The sequence below is a fragment of the Arvicola amphibius genome, chromosome 12 (genome assembly GCF_903992535.2).
Source record: "Arvicola amphibius chromosome 12, mArvAmp1.2, whole genome shotgun sequence".
NCBI classification, from domain to species: Eukaryota; Metazoa; Chordata; class Mammalia; order Rodentia; family Cricetidae; genus Arvicola; species Arvicola amphibius.
Window position 1 is genome coordinate 156,516,570 of NC_052058.2, and position 20,926 is coordinate 156,537,495.

At 41.8% G+C, this 20,926-nt stretch overlaps 1 protein-coding gene and 1 long non-coding RNA gene across 3 annotated transcripts in view; one reads left to right on the plus strand and one right to left on the minus strand.

Moving 5' to 3' along the window:
* Nucleotides 1–1,018: 1,018 nt before the first annotated feature.
* On the minus strand, nt 1,019–6,039 carry LOC119803099. The gene is made up of 3 exons (XR_005283523.1): nt 5,146–6,039; nt 3,421–4,237; nt 1,019–1,961 (listed from the first exon to the last, which is right to left on the minus strand). It is a non-coding gene; the product is annotated as an uncharacterized LOC119803099 (long non-coding RNA).
* Ctsc (cathepsin C) overlaps nt 5,291–20,926 on the plus strand; it is a 34,799-nt gene continuing 19,163 nt past the window's right edge. Inside the window, exons 1-4 of one of the 2 annotated variants that reach the window (XM_038314344.1) lie at nt 5,291–5,569; nt 7,989–8,140; nt 13,374–13,458; nt 15,077–17,672. In XM_038314344.1, coding sequence (XP_038170272.1) covers nt 5,398–5,569; nt 7,989–8,140; nt 13,374–13,458; nt 15,077–15,087 — 420 coding nt within the window. In that variant the 5' untranslated portion in view covers nt 5,291–5,397 and the 3' untranslated portion in view covers nt 15,088–17,672. Of the gene's footprint in view, nt 5,570–7,988; nt 8,141–13,373; nt 13,459–15,076; nt 17,673–20,926 lie in introns of those variants that run through there. The other variant, XM_038314343.2, reaches the window with a different exon arrangement.

The window sequence follows — 20,926 nt, forward strand, 5'->3', positions numbered from 1 at the left end:
ATTCTAGGATGTCCTATTATTTTTTATTCATTCTCTGAATAAAACTAGATTATTCCCATATTTGATATTTAAAAATGAAGAAAGTGACCCATAGCTAGCAGGAAGCACATTTTCAGTGGTCTCCAGTCGAAAGTTCATGTTGTGGTCATATAGCCACTCTCTGCCCACTCATCCCTACTACCTTGTGAGCAAGGCCACACGGTTTTTAGACAGCTGTCCCTGACAGGATGTCAGGTAGAACGTTATTCTAGTTAAGTTGTTCTTAAGAATATATTATTCATGTGTTTATGGGGGTGTAAAAGAAACAAACACTGCTGCCAATCACACAACAACATGGGTAATGAACCATACCGTCCAGCAATAGTCAATGTCTGTCTTCTTTTGCTTTCGGAGATAAGGTCTGATTTGCAGCCCAAGGTGGCTATGGTCTCTTAATCCTTTAGTCTCGCCTCTCGAGGGCTCTGACTCTCACTGTATCTGCAACACTGTGGTCAGCAGACTGCATTCCTTCTTTAATTATTATTTTAGAGGGTGAGACGTCTAGTTATTAGAAATCAGTAATGACAACAACATACGATATTAATCATGTTAACAGTGCAACAACCTAGTCTACTTTGTATTTACCGTGTCTCTTCATTGTGGTAAAAGACCATTCAGAGTCATCAGCCTAGGCGGTCTGGGTTTTTATGGATATACTCTCTGGCGTTTGCCAACCTCGCTCAGTGGCACATGTCTCAGGGTTTATCTCTGCTGTGAGGAGGCACAAGACTGGTTTCAGAAAAAAAAAAAGCATGTCACCTATCACCTTCAGCGTTTTGTTATTTATGGGAAGATACTGCAATGGCTTTGAAAACCTGACAGCTTCTCTCAGCACTGGAGCGGACCTTTGCTTTAGAGGATGGAGGGGGCAGGTGGGGCCAGGATTCTGAAAGCTCCAAGGCCACCCAAGCTGCCCTCAGCCAGTGACTTTCAGGTTCTTGTCTTGCTAATGTAAAGAATGAAATTCATGAACCACAAATGACGGGGTTGCGAGAGAAGTTTATTATAGATTCATACGTGAGAACGAGGGGGATGAAGGTGTGTGGTCCCCGGGAAACAGAGTATCATTGAGCTGCTAGTCTGAGGGCTTTTCAAGGGCTTAGGGCAGAAAGAGGAGCGAGGCCTGGGGAGGGGATGAGCTGATCAATCCAGTTGGCCCAAGCAAGATTCAGGTGCCTGTTCTAGGTTTCAGCCAGTAGACACATAGGCAGGTAGTTTAGTGCAGCCCCTAGGCAGCAGTGTTCGTGTTGAAGATAGCGAAGACACAGAAGCCAGAACTCTCTTCTGGCCTCCAGCAAGGACATTCTGGGAATTGATGCACGTCCAGTTCTATCTCATGTTATTACCATTATTATTAAATGAATATTTTTTTTCTTTTAAAATTACTTTGCTTTCATAGTAGAATAAACTTTATTTTGGAGTCTTTACAAACTTCGTGACGCTAGCTGAGCACGGTGACACTCGTGTGATTCCAGAATTGGGAAGCAGAGACGGGCAGTCTATATGAATAGAGGGCTATCCTGGTTTGCTCAGCGAGTTTGAGTTCCAGGCCACCCAAGAGTCCATAGTGAGATCTTATCACACAAAGAGTGTCAAGCAAAGGTGCTCTGAGCTGTGAGAAGACAGAGAGTGAGAAAAAAGCGTAACAGCGCAATTAGCTAACTAGGTAGCTTTACGAAGATAGCCTGGAATCAGGTGACCTTCCTTCTGGCTCGTCTTCCTGCCTTCTTTTCTTTCATTCATTTTGTTGAGGAAATGAACGGGAGGATATCGACTGAGCGCTGTGATAAAGCTTGATGTACAGAATTAATACCGTCCTACGGTGGAAAAGCAGGAAGTCCTCTACAAAAGTCAATCTCATCACTAGGACGAACCACACGAATGAAGCCAGATGAGGGGAGTTTTGACCGCTGTCTAGCACACTGTATAGAAACACGGGAATAAACCCAGACAGGACATTATAAGACCCCAACAAACTACTGTTTTTCTTTTCCTTCTGAGGAGACTTTGGAACACAAGTATCCCCACCCACCGTGGTCAACAGAGGGGCCCCATTAATTTCTTTTCCTTTCTAAAGCACCTGATATGCAGAGTTCACAGCAAGACTCCAGGATCCACCTCAGCATCCTAATCAGGTCAGCCACTGAAAGTACAGCTCTCGTGCCAGGGGTTGACCATTTCCACCCAAGCTGTACTTCTCTATGGGCATTTGGGGTACCAAAACTTCTTGCTGGACTAGCTATGATTACCTCAGACCTCTTTCTGAGGCTTCTTTCTCTGAATTCTTTGTTCTTCCTTCTTTACCCACCTTTCTTGGTTCTCGCTATACATGTTCCCTTCTCACTTTTTCTCCTATAGACATTAGTCTCAAGTAAGTCCTTTGAACCTCCATTTTACTGAGAATAAGGTCAAAGTACGTAATAGCTACCTTATAAAATTTTGCCATACCTATTAAATAGGATGGCATATGTTTATTGCCCAGGTATTATTTATTAGGTAAGTTGGTATATTGCCTTAGTAAAATACAACACACTAAATAAAAAGTTATAATGATCATCATCAATGCCAGAAGTATTTGTAATATCAAATCCCATACATAGAATTGACATGTCCACTGTTCCCTCTGCCTCTAAGGTCTTTTATTTTGATGTGAAGTCCAGTACCATGCTTTTCACATTTATTCACAAGGTAGGGGATATGGAATCATGATGCCAAATATAATTATATTATTCATTGTTTTAACAAATAAGTGGAGATTAAATGTGTGACAGGAATTATTCAGTATACTTAGAATTTTGAAGTCCAATGAGCAGGGAGAAGTTGTTTAATATATATATATATATATATATATATATATATATATATATGTGTGTGTGTGTGTGTGTGTGTGTGTGTGTGTGTGTGTATATATATATATATATATATATATATATATATATATATATATATGAAGACAGCTCAGTGGGTGAAAGCACTTGCCGCAAGCCTGAATACAGAAGTTTGAGCCCCGGGACCCATGTGGTGAAATGATGGAACTTACTCGAATTCTGTGCACTTCCTCCTTACACAAAACAAACATTAATATAACACATTAATATAACAAAACGGTCTTAAAATATAGATAGCGTCTGACATCTGAAGATATCTGCTAGAGATTCACTCAGTCATCGTAAAACCAGGTGAGATAGAAATAGGAGATAGAATTATGTACACATTATACATTTTTAAAAAAATTCCAAAAGACAATAACAGATCTACAACAGCTGAGTCACCGCCAGACTTCAAGTTTGAGTCTCAGAGAGTCCCTGAAGATGCACCTTAAACCTCAAACTGCACTAAATCCTCTAAAAGATTGCCAAAACACACATTGTTGGTACTTACCTCAACATTGTCAGTTTGGCAGGAATAAGGTAGGACTCAAAGATTGGCATTTCTAGTAAATTCCAGATTGATGCTGACGTTTGCTGGCCCTGGAACTACATTTCCAGAACCATGCTAGGCAGGGCTGCCTCTGGAAACCTCCCAATGATCATGGAAGCCCAGGCACAAAGGGTGCTTTGCCTAGAAACTCATTTTATCTCATATTATTCAATATATACTACACTTTGGGGCATAAAACATATACCCATTGTCTGCTTATTTTCAATAACTGGCAATGGCATTTAACAAGTGATTCAACACTCTAAATCTCCATTTCCTAATATCAGAATGAATTCAAAATTAATCCAAAGAGCCCCTGCAATCTCTATTTCTCTTTGCAGAAAAGTTGCTTTAAATTTCTCTCACAATTAAATGTTCTGCTTTGATTAGGCACATCAAAGAAATCCCGAGATTCACGTTTCGGCTCTAAGATATGGGTCATTTAGTAAAATTTTTAATGTTTTAACAATGGCAAATCTTGCAGAAATTTAGGAAAGTAATGTTAGTATGTAATGGTGCCTTTAAAAATGCTACCTTAATTATACAATGTCATTGTTAATCCTTTAAAGACCTATGAGGTGTAGAAGGTATTGGCCCCTCTCCACTTAGTTCACATTTTAAAGGGCACTGTCACCCCTCCGTTCCCATGAAATACTCCTGCCAAGCCTGAGTGTTTTTAAGGTAAAATCCGGAGACAGAAGTGGTTTGTTCTTCAACCATTTTGCTTCCTCATATCGCTTCTCTCGGTGGAAAAAGTCTGCAGGCAAACATCTGTGATCTGCGAGATGGGACAAAAATGAGCAAACGTAATTGGTCCAAGAGACACTTTAAGTTTGCCTAGTCCATCACCTTATCCTCAGAAGGGACTCGAGCCTAGCCAACAACAAGCCAGGCAACTCAGACCAGTTCTCACAAGAAGGGAAGGCGACTTCTCTAAAGAGAACTACCTAACAATCGTAGGAAAGATTGAAAGTGGAGCTAAGGTTCCAAAAACCACTGTCCTATCAGGTCACGAAGGGCAAAACCTGACACAGGAGCTCAGACTGCCTCTGTCAGCTCATCTGGGGACTAGCCACTTCCTCTTTAGCCACCCCTTGCTTTTCATTCTGAAAAGAGAAGGGCTTGAGCAACGTGATCAACCGAGCGCTCTGTAACCATCTCTACCCTCTCACCCAGTTCAGTCCTAGAAGAGGGGGAAACAAAAAACGGATGCACCGAAACAGCTAATAGGCACTACAATTGATTGAAATCTGGTAAATAGGCAGACCAGGAAACCAAAGATTAAAAAGGTAGAGTTGAGCAAGGGAACAGAAGTTCTCAAACGACTCGAGCGGCTGAGGTTAGCAAGCAAAGTTGTTACACAGGCAACAAAAAGTCGCCTGCAACTGGACCAAAGATTAAGAGGAGGACAGGGGAAAGAGAATTACACCCGGTAGACCTAAGGTCAACCCTGTCTTAGCCCGGGTTAGGTTCTATTTTAATCACACTGGCATTACAAAACTCAGCAATCTGGCCAGAACCCTCAGAGCCCTCAGCCGGTAAAATGCAGAGGTTCTCCCCCCCCCCGCGGACCGCCCCCCCGCCGTGATCATCCCCCCCCACCCACCCACCCCGCCCTATCTCTAATTTCCTCAGGCCACCTTGCCTTCTACCCCACCCAGCTCTTCCCAGCTAGTCCGGCCTCACCTAGTCACACCCTGCCCCGCCCTCATCTCAGCCTCTCCACCACCCGGGTCCTCGCAGCCTCGCCGCTCCTCCTACCCCCTCCCCCCGCCCCACTTCGTTCGGTTCTCAGTGCCCTGTAACCCCGCCCCTGGGTTTAGGGTTTCCGGGCTCTTGGGTATTTTAAGGCGCGAGCCACTAGGGTCGCCTGACTCCCATCGCTCGGTGCTCCATATCTTGCTTTCACTGCTCTCGGCTTCCCGGGCGCCATCAGCCATGGGTCCCTGGCTCTACTTGGGGCGCGCCGCCCTGTTGCTGGTGCTCGTGGGAGTGTGCACGGTGCGCTCCGACACACCTGCCAACTGCACCTACCCTGACCTGCTGGGCACCTGGGTCTTCCAGGTGGGCCCCAGAGGTCCCCGAAGCGACCTTAACTGCTCGGTGATGGGTAAGCCGCGTCCCGGGATCCCCTTTTCTGTCCCTGAGTCCCCTGCCTTGGGGCCGGCGATCGTGGGTGACTGGGAAGTTAGCAGACGACCGGTCCCTTGGGGGATCAGATGAGTCAGGGCCGCCAAGTTGAATTGGAGCTGCTGAGAACTTCGCACTTAACTTTCTTGAGGTTCTCACAACTTGTGTTTTCGAGAAAACTTCGCATTTTTTTTTTAAAAAAAAATGTTTAAGTTGAGTTGATTTCTTAGAAGAAAGTGGAGACCTGCTTTCTTCATCTTCCACTTCAGTCTGGAAAGTTCTTGTTTTTAAAAACGCCGTTGACCTCAGACTCGGTAGAACGTAGCACGCTGTTGTTAGGGTTGTTAGTTGTTTTATTTGGGGAACTGGGAACCCCCGCTCGCCACCGTGAGACTGTGGGACAGGACCATTTTCTCAGACGATTTTAAACTCGGTCTCTGCTACCTGCTTCTTCCCTTGATACTTCATGTTGTTCTGTTTGAAGATTGCAAGAGATATACAAAAGCCTTTTTTTTTTTTTTTCTGTTTCTTTTGTCACCTTTACCCTGCAGTATTAGGATATGCCTGGCACCAAGCACAGTGCCTCGCTCGGGGAAGGTTCTCTGGGAGTCTGTAGTGAGCAAACACCGGGGCATTCCACGTGCTGCAAGGCTAACTGCTTGTCCCTAGGATACTAGAACAGAAAAGGGACACTTCTGATCTTCCTGTCAGGCTTGACTTGTACAGACTGTTCACCTCTGGGCTGTAGTCTCCTTGTCAGTAGAGTAATAGCTGTCACACACCATCACCCCCACCCCGGTCCCCACCCCCACTCAAGCAAAAAAAAAAAAAAAAAAAAAAAGACTCATTTTAATTAATTCCAGGTGACTAGGGGCTTTTCCTAGTCCTGGGCGGTATCTACTATTGTTTCTTTTCTAAGTTTGAGCGTGGATATAAGACAGAAGGAGTTTGCAAAGCCATCTTCCAGGATGTTGATCTGAAAGACAAAAGTGTGGATCTCTGCAGATGTTCTTAGCTGAATGCTTCTCTAGGAGCCTCTCTGCCTACCAACCTCCTTTTGTCCCTTAGCAACAATTAAAGGCATGCAATGATCTGACCTCTCCCTGTTTTTATGAAAGTTAAACTTTAATACCTATCAATTCAAATTAGTTTTACGTATTATAAGCCTCGTGTTTTCTGAGTCTTTGGAAGGATTCAGACTGAGGTGTTTGTTTTTACAGAGGTTGAGGAGAGAGGAGTGTCATCTCCTTGAACAGATCGCTCTCTGCCTCCATAGGTTCAACTCATCCTTAGGATTTGAACACTGCTCTGTTTCTATGGTCTTCCTTTTTTAATCAGTAGTTTTTTTCTTTCCCCTGTTCCTTTTGCAATTTTGAACAGTCCGGTCCCCATTCTTTGCTAGATTAACATTCTACTACTGAGTCACAACGCATAGGCACACTCTTTTTGTTTGTTTGTTTTTTGTTTTGGTTTTGGTTTTTCAAGACAGGGACTCTATGTTGTCGTGGTTGTCCTGAAACTTGCTTTGTAGACCAGGCCTGCCTCCTGAGTGTTGGGATTAAAGGCTTCTGTGTCACCCCTACCTGGAAATTCTTATTGTTTGTTTACTTATGTGCATTGGTGTTTTGCCTTCACGCATGTCTGTATGAGGGTGTCAGGTACCCTGGAACTGCCATGAGGGTGCTGGGAATTGAACCTGAGTTCTCCAGAAGAGCAGTCAGTACTCTTAACCGTTGAGCTATCTCTCCAGCCTCTTCCCCACTCTTTACAAGGAAAATATTTTTTCTCTCTGTTTCTCTCTCTGTTTCTCTCTCTGTTTCTCTCTCTGTTTCTCTCTCTGTTTCTCTCTCTCTCTCTCTCTCTCTCTCTCTCTCTCTCTCTCTCTCTCTCTCTCTCTCTCTCTCTCTCTCGATGGTGCCTTGCCATGCACCCCTGGTTTGCATGTAACTTGCTATTTTGAACTCTCAGTCTGGACTGCTGATATTAACATACCCAGTTAGGGAACTATTTTCAGTGTTTGGTTGCATAGTGGTCAGCTCTGTATTCTTCAGAAGCCTCACTTCATAGGCTTGCCCAGACCCCTCTACCACAATACAAAGGAAGCAAAATTGAAACTTTTGAAAAAGTCTTTCTGGACAGAGTCTCACTATGGAACCCTGTATGGCCTAGAACTCACTTTGTAGTCCAGGCTAGTCTCCTAGAAACCTGCCTGTGCCTGTATCCCCACGGCTGAGTTTGTGCTACGGGGTCCAGCAAAGCCCAATCTTTTCATGAGCCAGATCATGAATCCCAGTTAGGTTGCAAGGTAGGAAAATACCTTAACCTAGAAATTATTGAGGTGATGTACTCCCCTAGGTGTTCAGTTAACTTTCATGTGTTTTCTGTTTCATTCTCTTTAGAACCAACAGGAAAGAATACAGAGGTCGTGGTACACCTTAAGAAGTTGGATACGGCATTTGATGAATTTGGCAATTCTGGGCATTTCACCCTCATTTACAACCAAGGCTTCGAGATTGTCCTGAATGACTACAAGTGGTTTGCCTTTTTCAAGGTTAGTCTACCGTTCCCAGTGGTTGCTTATCTAGAATGTCTCCTGATTAGGGACCTCCTGGAGTGTTATTTTTAGACCAAGAGCAGAACTAGAATAGAGGCTAGTTTTCTAAGACAAGTTGGATATTGTAAAATTGACATTTCAAAATTAAAATTTGGGTAAGTTTGATTGTACATTTTAAAATGTATATATAGTCTTTTATTTATATATATAATCTAACAATGGGAAAGGTTTTATTAGTTTTAAATGTTCCCTCAGTCACTGGCTTTGTGGTGAACCTATAGGAAGGATAGGAGATGATGAATTTCATTTTCTGGATTGATGCTGTCCTTGTAATCATGACCTCCTGGCTCTGGGAGACTGTCCTCAAGAGCTCATTGGAGTATTAAAATGTATTACATATGCTAATGTGAATAATTTACTTGGCTAGAGAGAGAATGCATAAACGTCATTATGTTCCTTGGGCTGATTAAAGTAAAAGACAAGCTATCTGACACAGCAAGAATTTGATTTCTGGGACTAGTAAGGAGCATTGTGTATGCCTATATTCAAACACCCTGCTTCTAGGTAGGCGCACTCTCTGGGCTACAAAGGGTGAGGCTGTCTAGATTCTGTGGCTCCCATGCGTTCTTAAGGAAGAGTTGAAACTTTCCCTATAGGCTTAATATTCAGAGATTCAAGTAAATTGAAACTGAAGCAGCTGTTTCTCATTATACTTGAAATATATATATATAGTTTTCCATGGAGCCTGCAGCCGCTGGAGCATCTGGTAAGGATAGACCATTTATAGAGACTTCTGGGAAACTGGGGAATGCATCTGTTAAACGTGGCAACGGACAGCATAGGAACAGAGGCCTGACCTCACAGTTTGATTTCTCATGTGGCATGACTTATCACCAGGATATAGTCTTCTGAGCCAAGCATATTTCTTAGAATAATAACTTCCAGAAATATTTTAATGCAGACTTCTCTTTAAATAAAGAAAGAAAGTAAATAAATGAAAGAAAGAGACCCAGAATGCTTAATTTCTCTCTGGTAACTAGCTAGCTAGTAAGAACCAGTCTGGGAACTGTCAGCTTGGAGTCCATTTGATTAGTTCAAGCCCAAGTATGACTGGCTGTTAACTATTTTTAAGGACATCTAGCATTGCACAAAAATTCATCCAAACAGCATCTGAATCTCATGTTTCGGTTGCATAGTGGGTGTATTCAGTCTGAATTAGTTCTCAGTGTGTGTTTGAATGGGCCTAGGTTTGTTTGTTTTGATATACATCATTTTCCCCTTCTGTTCCTCCCTCCAAACACTCTTATATACCCTTCCTTTCTCTTTTTCAAATTCATGGCCTCTAATTTTTATTATTTCTTGCTACATACATATATGTATGTTATGTATATATGTGTATACACACACATGTTACTAAGTATGTAAGCATAGCTTTCTCAGCCTATATGACATTATTTGGTATCAGCTTCCCTGAGGAAGACTTTCTCCCCTTCTCAGAATTCTTTGGTTGCCTGTAGTTCTTTGTGTATGGTCGAAGCTTCGTAGACTTTCTCTGGAACACTTTATCATGTCTGTTGCTGGTCTGGCTCATGTTCAGGGCCTGAAGCTTTTAGACCGTTTGTATAGGTACATTCCTTTCAAAGTTCTTAGCCTTCGGATCAAATTGGGTTTTCAGACCGTTGTATAGGTACATTCCTTTCAAAATTCTTAGCCTTCAGATCAAATTTGCCTATTGACTTAGCAAACAAAAGCACAAAAAAGATGCTTAGTTTTCAATCAGCCCTGAGATGTGCCATAATTTCCTGTCTCTGTGGTTTTCTTCTTCCTCTGTCTCTTATTGACACACAGGAAATAATCAGTTATATTTGCTAAAAACTGAAGAAAGAATGGAATGAATGAACTTGAACTCAGTTTGGAAATAAGTTGAGTAAAATATCGGGAAGGTAGGAATGGGCTATAAATAGATGAATCAATAATTTATCCACTTGTCCTAGAAAACTACTGCCAAATCCTGGGGAGGAAAAACTGGTAAGATCACTGTTTAACTACCAGAGGCATAGTAATCAGAAATAGCTAGGGCCATTTCCCGCAGTTTTTCCTGTCAGGGAAAGTGGGACTATCTAGCAGCTGAATGGGGAGTTGGAGCACTCTGTACATTTTTTTTTTCAGATCAGTGTAGGCAGGTTGAATATTTTGCCAGAGCATGGGGGTATTAATCACATTCGGTCCAAAGAACTAATTTAAAAGCCAAATAAAAGCAAATGTGTTGTCAAGCCTAGCGGAAAGAGGTAATGTCTATGGAAACGGCCAGTCAGTCTGTGATTGTCGGGGCCCTCACACCTCTGGATGTGTCAGACGCGTGCTTATTCTCTCATTAAGTTGGAAGATGGCTCTTACCTAACTGATTTTTTTTATATGTGTGGACTAAAGTGGCCAATTCAAGAACCATTAGTAAGGCCATGCTTTCTTTCTCTGCAGAAAAAAAAAAGCAAGCACTGTGCTTAGTTGGGTCTGGTGATAAAGATGATACTTTCAACAAGTGGTGGAGAAAATATATGGGATTTTTGTTTCTGAGCCATGTGTTAATGTAATCAAGTAGTTCCAGATGAGCATAGTTTGCAAAGTTTGCTACACAGACCTGGTGACCCGAGTTAGAGCCCGGAAACCATGTAAAGGTAGACAGAGATCCACAAACTTGTCTGTAATCTCCACACATGCAGCATGGCTGAGTACAGCCCTCCGTGCTTACACAATCTAATATGTAACTAAACTTTTAGAGCATTTTAATAGCAAATACAGCAGCAGTACTGGAGGAAAGTGTTTAAAATTTCAAGCAAAATTATAAAGTGGAGTGGCTATCTATAAACACAGAGTCAGATACCTTGGGTGACTTTGTTGACCCAAAGCTGGTTGGATTTTATCATTAGCATCAGGGAGTTTCCTACAGCGCGGGGGAACTGTGCTTCGAGGAATGTGTGACTCAAGAAATATAAGCCTGTTCACTGAACAGAATGCATAGGCTTTTTCCTAACGGCATAGAAAATGCTTTTTTTGAACTAATATTTTAAAAGTGGTCCTTCATTTGTTTCGTATGTTTGAGAGAAGGTCTTGATTTGTTGTCCAGGCTACCCTTGAACTTGAAATTCTTCCTGGGTTACAGGTGTGGGCAACAGGCCTGGCTTAAAATGCATAAATAGCATCGGTTTTGAGTGTCCTACGTAAACTACATTTGCTCAATCCTACTCTTACATGAATATCTAACAGAAATTTGCTGCATGTGCTGCCATTGCAATTCTGTCCTTTATTATGCTACAGAACAGATGGATTTCTAGAACTTTCCATTAGCTGAGACCGTGCCACGTGCTCCCCACCACATTTGTGTGACATCTGCCTGTTGTCCTGTCGGGGTTTATTGCGTAGGTGCTGCACTCATGTAGGACGTTCACCGGTCATTCCTTTCACAGCACCACAGCAGACCCGGCCTCCCCCTCATTCTCTGAATTCCGACCTGGCTTAGGATGGCTAATGTCGATCTCTCGGTGGCACCTTGTGTTACTCATATCTTACTCGGGCATTAGCTGAAAGAATGGCATTTCTCACGAAGATTCCTAAACAATAAAATAATGAAGAAAATAATTTGGTTTTTAATGACTTAAATTATAGTAGGTTGAAACCGGACTAGCCCCTCTGTGGTTTTGCATATGCCTTCAAGTTTGCATAGTTCAAGTTGAACAGAATGCTCCTAAGAGGTCTCCTTTTCCTATTTCTTCAAGGCAGTTTTGGACCTGAACTCCCTTCCAGGCTGGGACCTACGCCCTTTATAACCTCCTATAAAACCAAACAGAGGAATTAGGCGTGACCAAATGGAAACGCCTTGGAAGTGTGAAGGTCCTCCCTGCAGCCGTGTTCTGCACTGGCAGGTTATAATGCCAGTTATCACCCTGCTCTCCTTGTCCCCGTGACAGAGTTACACCTCTGTGAGGTATCTGCATGTTAAAAAGCAGCTGGCCTCCTATGAAAACACACAGACACACACCCAAAGAAACACTCAGGCAGAAGATAAACAGAAGATAAACAGCGGTGATCATGTTGGGCTTTATGGCACCGGTGTTTTTATGCGCTTTCATCAGTTTTTGTGGCGAGCTATATAAAGCTCCACTGTATGACAAGCCCAACCAAACCGTCCAGAGGACACGTAAACAAACTCAGCCAGCCCCAAACAGTGTCTTCGAGGAGAACAAGTTACTAATCCTTTTCTCCCCCTCGTTTTATCTCCTCTGAGGCAGTAGGGAAGAGAGGGGTAGGAAAGAACCTCATCTTGTTTTGAAGATATCGATTCAAAGGGTAGAAAAAAAATACAGAGGGAAAATAGATTTGTTGTGGCTAAATATTTTTGTTATATTTATTTATTTTGGGGGGGGATTGTGAGTTTGGTGGAGGTTGGGAGGCGCTTTGTGGGTCACAGCTCCCAACCTTTAGGAAGAACCAGTTTCTTTCCGTCCACAGCGAGAGTCCTGAGGATTAAACTCAGGCCTACAGGTTTCCCAACAGCCATTGTCACCCACTGAACGTCTCACTGGACCCTTGTTGTGGCTTTGCATTTTATTTTCGTGGTAGTTAAGTTAAACTTTTCAATTATTGAACACTTTGTTTTACCTCCCCCAAGTTTTAACTGAATTATAGAACAAATAATAATAATAATAATAATAATAATAATAATAATAGAAGAAGAAGAAGAAGAAGAAGAAGAAGAAGAAGAAGAAGAAGAAGAAGAAGAAGAAGAAGAAGAAGAAGAAGAAGAAGAGATGCCACCACCACTGGCTTCATAAAGCAAGCTGTTACTTAGAGCCAGACCAACATGTGGAGAGGCCCATGTCAGGTTTGGAATTCCGCAGCTCGTATGCTAGCAATTTGCAAAAATTGAAACTATTTACCCCAATCAGAAATGTCGGTTGCATTTCCACAAGAAAGGATTTGAGAACTGTGTACTAGTTTTTCACTGTGCCTTCCGGGTTTATTCTTAGAAGAATTATTTTTGCAGTAGATGTTTTTAAATATATATATATATATATATATTCTATATATTAAACACAAGGTTTTTTAAAAAATAAGATTTACTCATTTGGTGAAGGGTCGGTATCAAAAACATCTTGATGCATGCCTCATGTGTATTTTCTAATTGATGCGAAATTGTATTGTGACTCAGTTTACCAATGTAAACTCTTCATAGGATGTCACTGATTTTATCAGTCAGTTGGTCATGCAGCTGGGAACTGTGGGAATATATGATTTGCCACATCTGAGGAACAAACTGGGTGAGCACAATTGAACTATCTTTATCTTCACCGTTGAGCCAGCTTTCTGCTGCCCTGTTGTCTTATGCAAATTGATGCCTATTTATTCTCGCAGGGAAGGAGAGTGCACAGATTGTTGTTTTCCTACGCATTCTTGCTTGAGCTGGCTTTCCTACCACCTTGACTTTCTCTGCTGCTTTATGTAACTTGCCAATCTCATGTGCTCCGATTGCACCATCAAATCCCAAGTGTCATAGTAGACATAAACCCAAGGAGGAGAAGACCAAGCCGACAAAGGCTGCCTAACATGCAGGTCACATTTGTAAAGTGACTAAACTGTTCTAGCTTATTTATTCTTTTCCCCAAGACTCCTTCAAGGAGGAACCATGGATAGTATATCCCCTAGTGCCAAGACATACGTGAAAGCAGCAGGAGAACTACATTCACATGTATAGGAGACACATGCTATGCTTCTAAGCTGTAAGAGTGAGGTCACAGTTTTGTATGTCTGCCTTTTAGAAGAGGAGGTGACTCTTTTAAAATGAATTGGCATACTGGTCCCCCATTACCAAGTTGCCTTTCATCTTTTGTAAAGCAGCTTCTACTAAAAGAATAGAATATCGACTAGGAAAAGAAAGATCCCTTTGGCTCACTCACTTCATATCTTCAGAATGAACATTTATTTGAATTGTTGCTCACATAGGATTTGATGGGAAGAATGGATGGTGAGCAAATCAAATCGATGAGATGTCTTACCCTTTCTTGTGTTTTGAAATAAGTGCTTCTCCTCGCCCTTCCTCCTTTTCTTGCTTACTAAGTCATAAAAGCCAGCTGGAAAAAGAGAAGTGAGAACAGGTCTCAAAAGCACCACCATCACTGTAGCCACGTTGCCCAGGCTTTGTAATGGGTTCGTGGCAGTCCATATTACCAGAAAGGAAATGCTCCTGGACTCTTCAGTCACTCCATCTTCCCAAAATTTAGAGAACGTCAGGCATCCTCTAAAACCAGCTTGATATGAGCACAACGGGCAGAAACAAGCTGCGCCCTCTCGGTTCTTCAGGGACCTGGATGAGGAGAGAGTGTGTTACGTTTCCTTTAGTTTGGAATGGAACAGAATTTTAAGATGTTGCACAGTGGTACTTGAACAGGAAGACTGAATGGGAAACCGCCCCAAAGTAGATCTACTGGTTTCTCAGTTCTGTTTATAAAATTCTGCCCTAAATTTCTTCAACCTTCCTCCCACTTCTGGGGAAACATCAACCAGTAGAAAAGTTAAACCCTAGTCTTTTTTCCTAAGCATATACCATGGTACCTACAAACACATCCAAGCAGCACTAGGGCTACATTTAGATGTGTAGGAGATGCATGCTATGGGCCTAAACCGCTAGGATTTAGCATGTTGCTTTAGCATACTGGCATTTTAGAGACGAAGTCACGCAGATGCATGTGCTTTGCAAGCATGTTGCCTGGATGCATATTACATGAATTTTCAGTATTGAGCTCAATAGATACCAATACCTAATATATTAGTGCTGGTATTGCTTTTTTTTTTCTTTTTGCTTGACAAAGGTTACTGTGATAAAGTGTTAAGAGATGGTGTGATCTTCGTTGGCTTGTAACCCTAGCTTTTGTCTTGTAGTTATTAAATAGATCGTCTGTCTGTTGGGCGGCTCTTTAAATACCACAGCCAAGAACAGACTTTGGTTTAAGAGGCAAACACCTGGATCTACCTCTAGCAGCTAGCGGAGGCCATGGCAGCTACAGTCCCTTCTGGAATCTGTTTGCATGTAACATGCAGGGGAGTCCTGGTGACCTACCTCCAAAGCAGCTGCCATCCTGAATGTTTCCTTGGAAAACAGTAATCACCACTGTGGAATGTGAGCAACCAGAAACTGCACAGAAAGAAGGAAAAACCCGCAGAAGAGATGAAGTCTCAGGGGGCTTCAGCGTTTAGCATTTCCTTAAGTCTTATTTCTTTCTTTCCTTAGATGAATACTGTCATGCTAAAAAGGTTTCTCCAAACTCTACAGGATTTGGGTTTTGGGTTTGTGGACCTCTTTTTTCCTGTTGTGTCATGGTGAACATTTTACTCCCAGTTAACTCACTCTTCCCGGGTGCCTTCACTTTCTCTAATTTACCTTCAGGAACACCCAAGCCTACAGTAGAAGAAAAGAAGGCTTTGAGATGACCTGAAATGGGCAGATGTTAGCTATTGGAGGGAAGATGGTTCCCGGGAAGCCACGTAGAAGGAGGAAAGATGTTTTCTTAGCCAAATATGAAAAGGTGTATCTTCTTGCAGACAGTGGTCCCCCACAGTGCCCCCAGCCAGAAAGATGATGAGATCAATGCCTTCCTTTTCTGTTGTTTTCCTCTTCTCTTTTCTTCTCTTTTTCTCCTCTGTTTCATTTTTTAAAATTATGTGCTAGCTTTTTGCTAAGAAGTTGACTTACTGTATATCTGAAAGTCCTATAAAACTGACGGGCCTCATTTCCTTTCACGGATAGCAGTTGGTTAGACTCTTAGAAAGTTTAAGCTCATAGAGTTTCTGACTGTAAAATGATACTCTTAACCTTTCAAATTTAAGGACTTCCCTGGGGCTAAAAAGTAAAATAAAAGTGATTTCACCAAAGTAAATGGTATTCAGAGCCCCAGTTGGGTAGTTTTTCTGGTGAATTCCAGCACAAAAGCCTGGTGAAGGTTAGTTTTGTGGGGTGGAGTGTGTATTGCTTTGCCTGTCACTGAGGTCTTGGGAGAGTGTTTTTCCAGTTTAGTCGGGAGCCCTCTCACTTTCTTGCTTTGAACCAGAGTTCTTTCACTAAGCAGGGAACAGTAACTTGTCTTTCCCCTTTGCAGCCCCACACACTGAGAATCAGGCTTTTGAACTTAAGTGTAGAGCCCAGTGAAATCCCTTGTGAAATGGCCTTTCCTTAATAACACTATTGTTCAGCCTGATTGCCGTCTTGCAGCTCTTTCCTGCTAAGTAGTGGAGTCATTTCCTTCTCCCTAGGTTTAGAACTGACTTGGAAGATGGAAAAGGTGCATGTGTACATAGCGCATTTTATCCACCCCACTCTTCTCCCATGGCTCAGTTAGCTCCGAAGATTTGTGATCTCTGAGTCATCCTGGCAGTTTTATGCCATGTCAGATTTACTGGTTTGGTGATTTTTTTTTTCTAAATCCTACCTCTAGTTTCCACAGTCTTCAACATCTAGACTGTGGTCGCCACTCCATTAGTGGGAAAGAGGCCATCAACAATTCCCCATGTCTTCTGCAGGTGCCTCTGGTGTGTACTTGTAAAGAAATGGTCTGGTGTCTTTATTCGCCAGGATGCCCATCCATTTTTCTCTCTTTATCTTCAGAACCTAATGCAAATAGAACTTTATAAGCCTGACAAAGTAAACTACACTTTTCCTTCTGCAGACATTTTACAAGTAATGCTAGTCAACAACACGTCAGCTACTTTTCTATTGCTCTTAAAACACCATGACTAAGGAGACCTATAAAAGAAAGTGTTCAATTTGGCTTACCATTTCAGAGGGCTAGAGTCCATGGTGGTGAAGTGATCACCTTTTGATCCACAAACTCCTGTCAGAGAGAGCTATCTGGGTATTGTGGAATTCTCTGAAACCTCAAAATCCATCTCTAGTGACACACCTTCTCCAACAGGGCCACAAGTCCTAATCCCTCCCAATCAGTTCCACCAAGTGGGGGACAAAGTATTTATGCCAATGAGCCTATGGGGGTGGGGGGAGGTATCCTCATTCAAACCAGCACACAACACATCACTTTTCTTGGGTTCTGGAAACATTGACCAGGGATGGCGCTATACCTTTAGTTCTCTGTTCTAGGAAATATTATCAAGTTTCCAGCCTCCAAAACCCTCAAAAACTTAGATATTTTAAAGCTGGTTGTCAAGATCTATAAATATTGGTGGTTACACATGTAGATGCACTTGCTATGGGAAATCTTTTATCTTTCTCTGTGTCGTTTGGTTTCTAAATGTTCATGGGAGCAAATTGGTGGACACAAAATTGTAGATATATGCGCCAGAAGACTCCCGGTACACTAATGCTTAGCATTGTTTGTCATAATTGCCTGTTTGTCTTCCCTTCTGCTCTGTAAGAGATGGGATTATTGACTCTGTATTACAAAATACTGTATTCCCTGTATGTCAATCAATATGTGTCTAATAGCATGAAAATAATGGGCTTAATAAATGATTTTGTAAGAAAGAAGCTTGAAAACGATACCTCATTATGATATTGTTTTTAATGGTTCTCAAATGTTCGTACGTAGGCACCCTTAGAGACTATGGCAGGCACCCAGGCAATTCATTAAATGACTTAAAAGAAAAGACATCAAATGTACTTGCGTGTGTGTGAGTGTGCAAGTGTGAGTGTATGAGTGTGTGTGTGTGTGTGTGTGTGTGTGTGTGTGTGTGTGTGTGGAGTGTGCATGTCTGTGTTCATTTACTTATGCCTTAAACTTCTTGAGTTGATAAATCCCCAAAAGGGTTCTAAGCTTAAAATAGTCAAGTTTTAGCTTTTGGAGCAGAGACTCAATTAGGGGCCCAGGAAGAGAGAATTTTACATCTGTGCTGCTCCTGTTTTAACTAGTCTGGAAGAGGACAGGTTATGCCCTGCTTCTGCTGAGCATAGGAAGGAATTGGAAATGATTAACAGTTTGAATAAGCTTTCGTGGTTTCTTCTGTGCTGATAGTTGAGACTTTGAGCAAGGCATTGAGAATGAGCCCGAGGATGCTGACCACTTTGCTGGGTGGTAACTTGTACTTTTTAGCTATTTCTGAAGTTTTTTTAAAGTGTAAATCAAGTGTCTAAGGCATAGGTAACAATCAAATTTAACATCCTCCGTTCTTATATCTGAATCTATATGCCAATATTTTCTACCTAAAATGTATCATTATTTGGTTGCAGCTTCCTGGCAGCTTTGCACTTGATTAGAATTCAACTTTTAAAATGAACTGTTTAGTCTTGTTCATAGGCAGAAAGCCGATGCTTATTCTTGGAACTAAATTAGGGAAGTTGGCTCTTTCTGAGAAAGCTATGGTAGTCTGGAGGGATTTAGTTCAATGTGAATTTGGTCAATTAGCCTTGTTGCTTTTTTTTTTTTTTTTTTTTTTTTTTTTTTTTTTTTTTGCTTTGGTTTTTGATTTTTCAACAGGGTTTCTCTGTAGGTTTAGAGCCTGTCCTGGAACTTGCTCTTTAGATCAGGCTGGCCTCGAACTCACAGAGATCCGCCTGTTTCCCCTTCCCAAGTGCTGGATTAAAGGAGTGCTTCACCACCTCCCTGCTGCCTTCCTGCTTCTTAACACTTCCTTCACACTGTAAACAAAGCAGCAAACCAAGTGGTTTACTTTACACTGAAGTCTCTACCAACGAGGGAGGCCAAGAAAGACACAGAGCTGAGTAGCCTTCCCTGGCTTTCGGTGCTTTTCAGATATCATAGCTCTCCAAATATATGTTTATCATTCAGTTCTCGAAGATCTCTGAAGTACTGCTCTGTGAAGTGGTAAATCAATGTGATGGATGGGACTTTCATATCCAGACTTTTATTTATTTTATGATTTGTGTAGACTTCTTTTAAAACTGCATGAGCGGACCACTGTAGGAATGTTATAATCTATAATGCATACAACATATTAAATGATTAAATGAGCAGGGTAGATTGTCATAAGTCATTTCAGATGATGTCATTAATAATGAAAGAAAGTCACTGCCATAATCTTGTTTCCAAAAAAAAACAATGCTAATGTGTTACTGCCTAAATTTGCATTTCAGGAGCCTCTGGAGTGCTGTAACTTAGGTGGGCACCACTACCAGTATTTTAAATACACAGCTCAGTCAACAATCTGAAAGGAAGTATAAGTTGTCTGAACGCACAGCGAAAATGTTAGACAACTTTGTTGCCTATATATCTGCACAGCAACAGCAACAGATGGTGTCCTAGGAACTTTCTGTTGTCTTTAGAAATGTTTATACATGCTTATATTGTTACTTTGGAGGAGCTTTTTTTAAAAACTATTAAAATGCTTTTGGCTTTAGTGTTATTTTTAATCCTTCCTAGCAATCCAGCAAAGTAGAATGAGTCACGGCTCTCTTGCCCATGTCAGTTGAAAACAGAGAGAGGCTCCCTCAGCGTCACTCAAAACTCCAGGGCTGAGAAATTACAGAACTGGAATTTAAAAAGCAAAACTGAGCCAGGCGGTGGTGGCGCACATCTTTAATCCCAGCACTTGGGAAGCAGAGTTGGGCCGATCTCTATGAGTTCAAGGCCAGCTGAATCTACAAGTGCTACTTCTTCTATTTCCAGAACAGGCTCCCAAACTACAGAGAAACCCTGTCTCAAAAAACAGAAACAAACAAACAAAACAAACGCAAAACTGTTGGTTCTTGGTGTACTATGTGAAATAATCATTGAAATATTTTCCGTAAAGTGTACCCAGGGAAGCAATGGAAGGATATTTTAGTGACTTTAGTGATTTTAGTGATTTTAATCTTTATCAAAAAACAGAAAAAAAATATCCCAGCAGGTCAAGATCATTACTAGGGAAGGCAGTAGGGGGTGGGGGGCTAAGGAAGGACATTGGAGAATATGTGGTGATTTCATATGAATTTTGAAGAGGAAGAGGAGCCCCTGGGACAGCAGATCTCTGAGCTTGAGTGCTCCATGCTGAAAGGCCTTTGAATTGTAGCAGATTCTCTGTGTTCCAGGAATTGGCAAACGCTAGTGGAAACTTAAATTGTCTCATCTATGCACATCGGTCTTCAGAGACCAATGTTTATACAATTGAAAAAATTCTTTTGGGGGGGATTGACTACACTTGTTGTGGGATAATGTGGCCAAAATTTTAGCCTCTTAATCCTCACAAACATTGAGTTCCCTGTAGCTGGAAGAGACCCTGAGAACTTTCAGAACAGGGAAATAATAGACTCCCTTTGGGGAGGTCCCTAAGGTTAGCCTCCAGCACTGACCTTTGAGCTAACCCATTCAAGACCTCCTTTCTCCCTCTGAGCTGCCCTGTACAGGCCTGCCCAATCTGTGCCAACATGCCCTCCCTTTCACAGGGTGACTTCAGGTTAACAAAAGAATAAGAGAAGAGTCCTTTAACTATGGAATGCTATAAAATACAGTTTTAAAAGATAAAACAATTCCATGAATTCAATGCATCAGAAGTGATGGCAAATGCCAGTTCTACTACATTTAGAGGATTTGAGTTATGATAACCAACTTGTATTTTTTTTTAATTACCCCGAAGTATATACATTAAAGTGTCTGCAGTAACAATGCTAATTTTGTGTAGAACCACAGAAGTGAGACTGTATAGGTTGGTGATGTGGGAGACTCTTCTGTTTGTGTTGATTTCCTTGGTTAATAAAGAAACTGCCTTGGCCCATTTGATAGGCCAGCCCTTAGGTGGGTGGAGTAGACAGAACAGAAGGCTGGGAAGAAGGGAAGTTAGACAGACCAT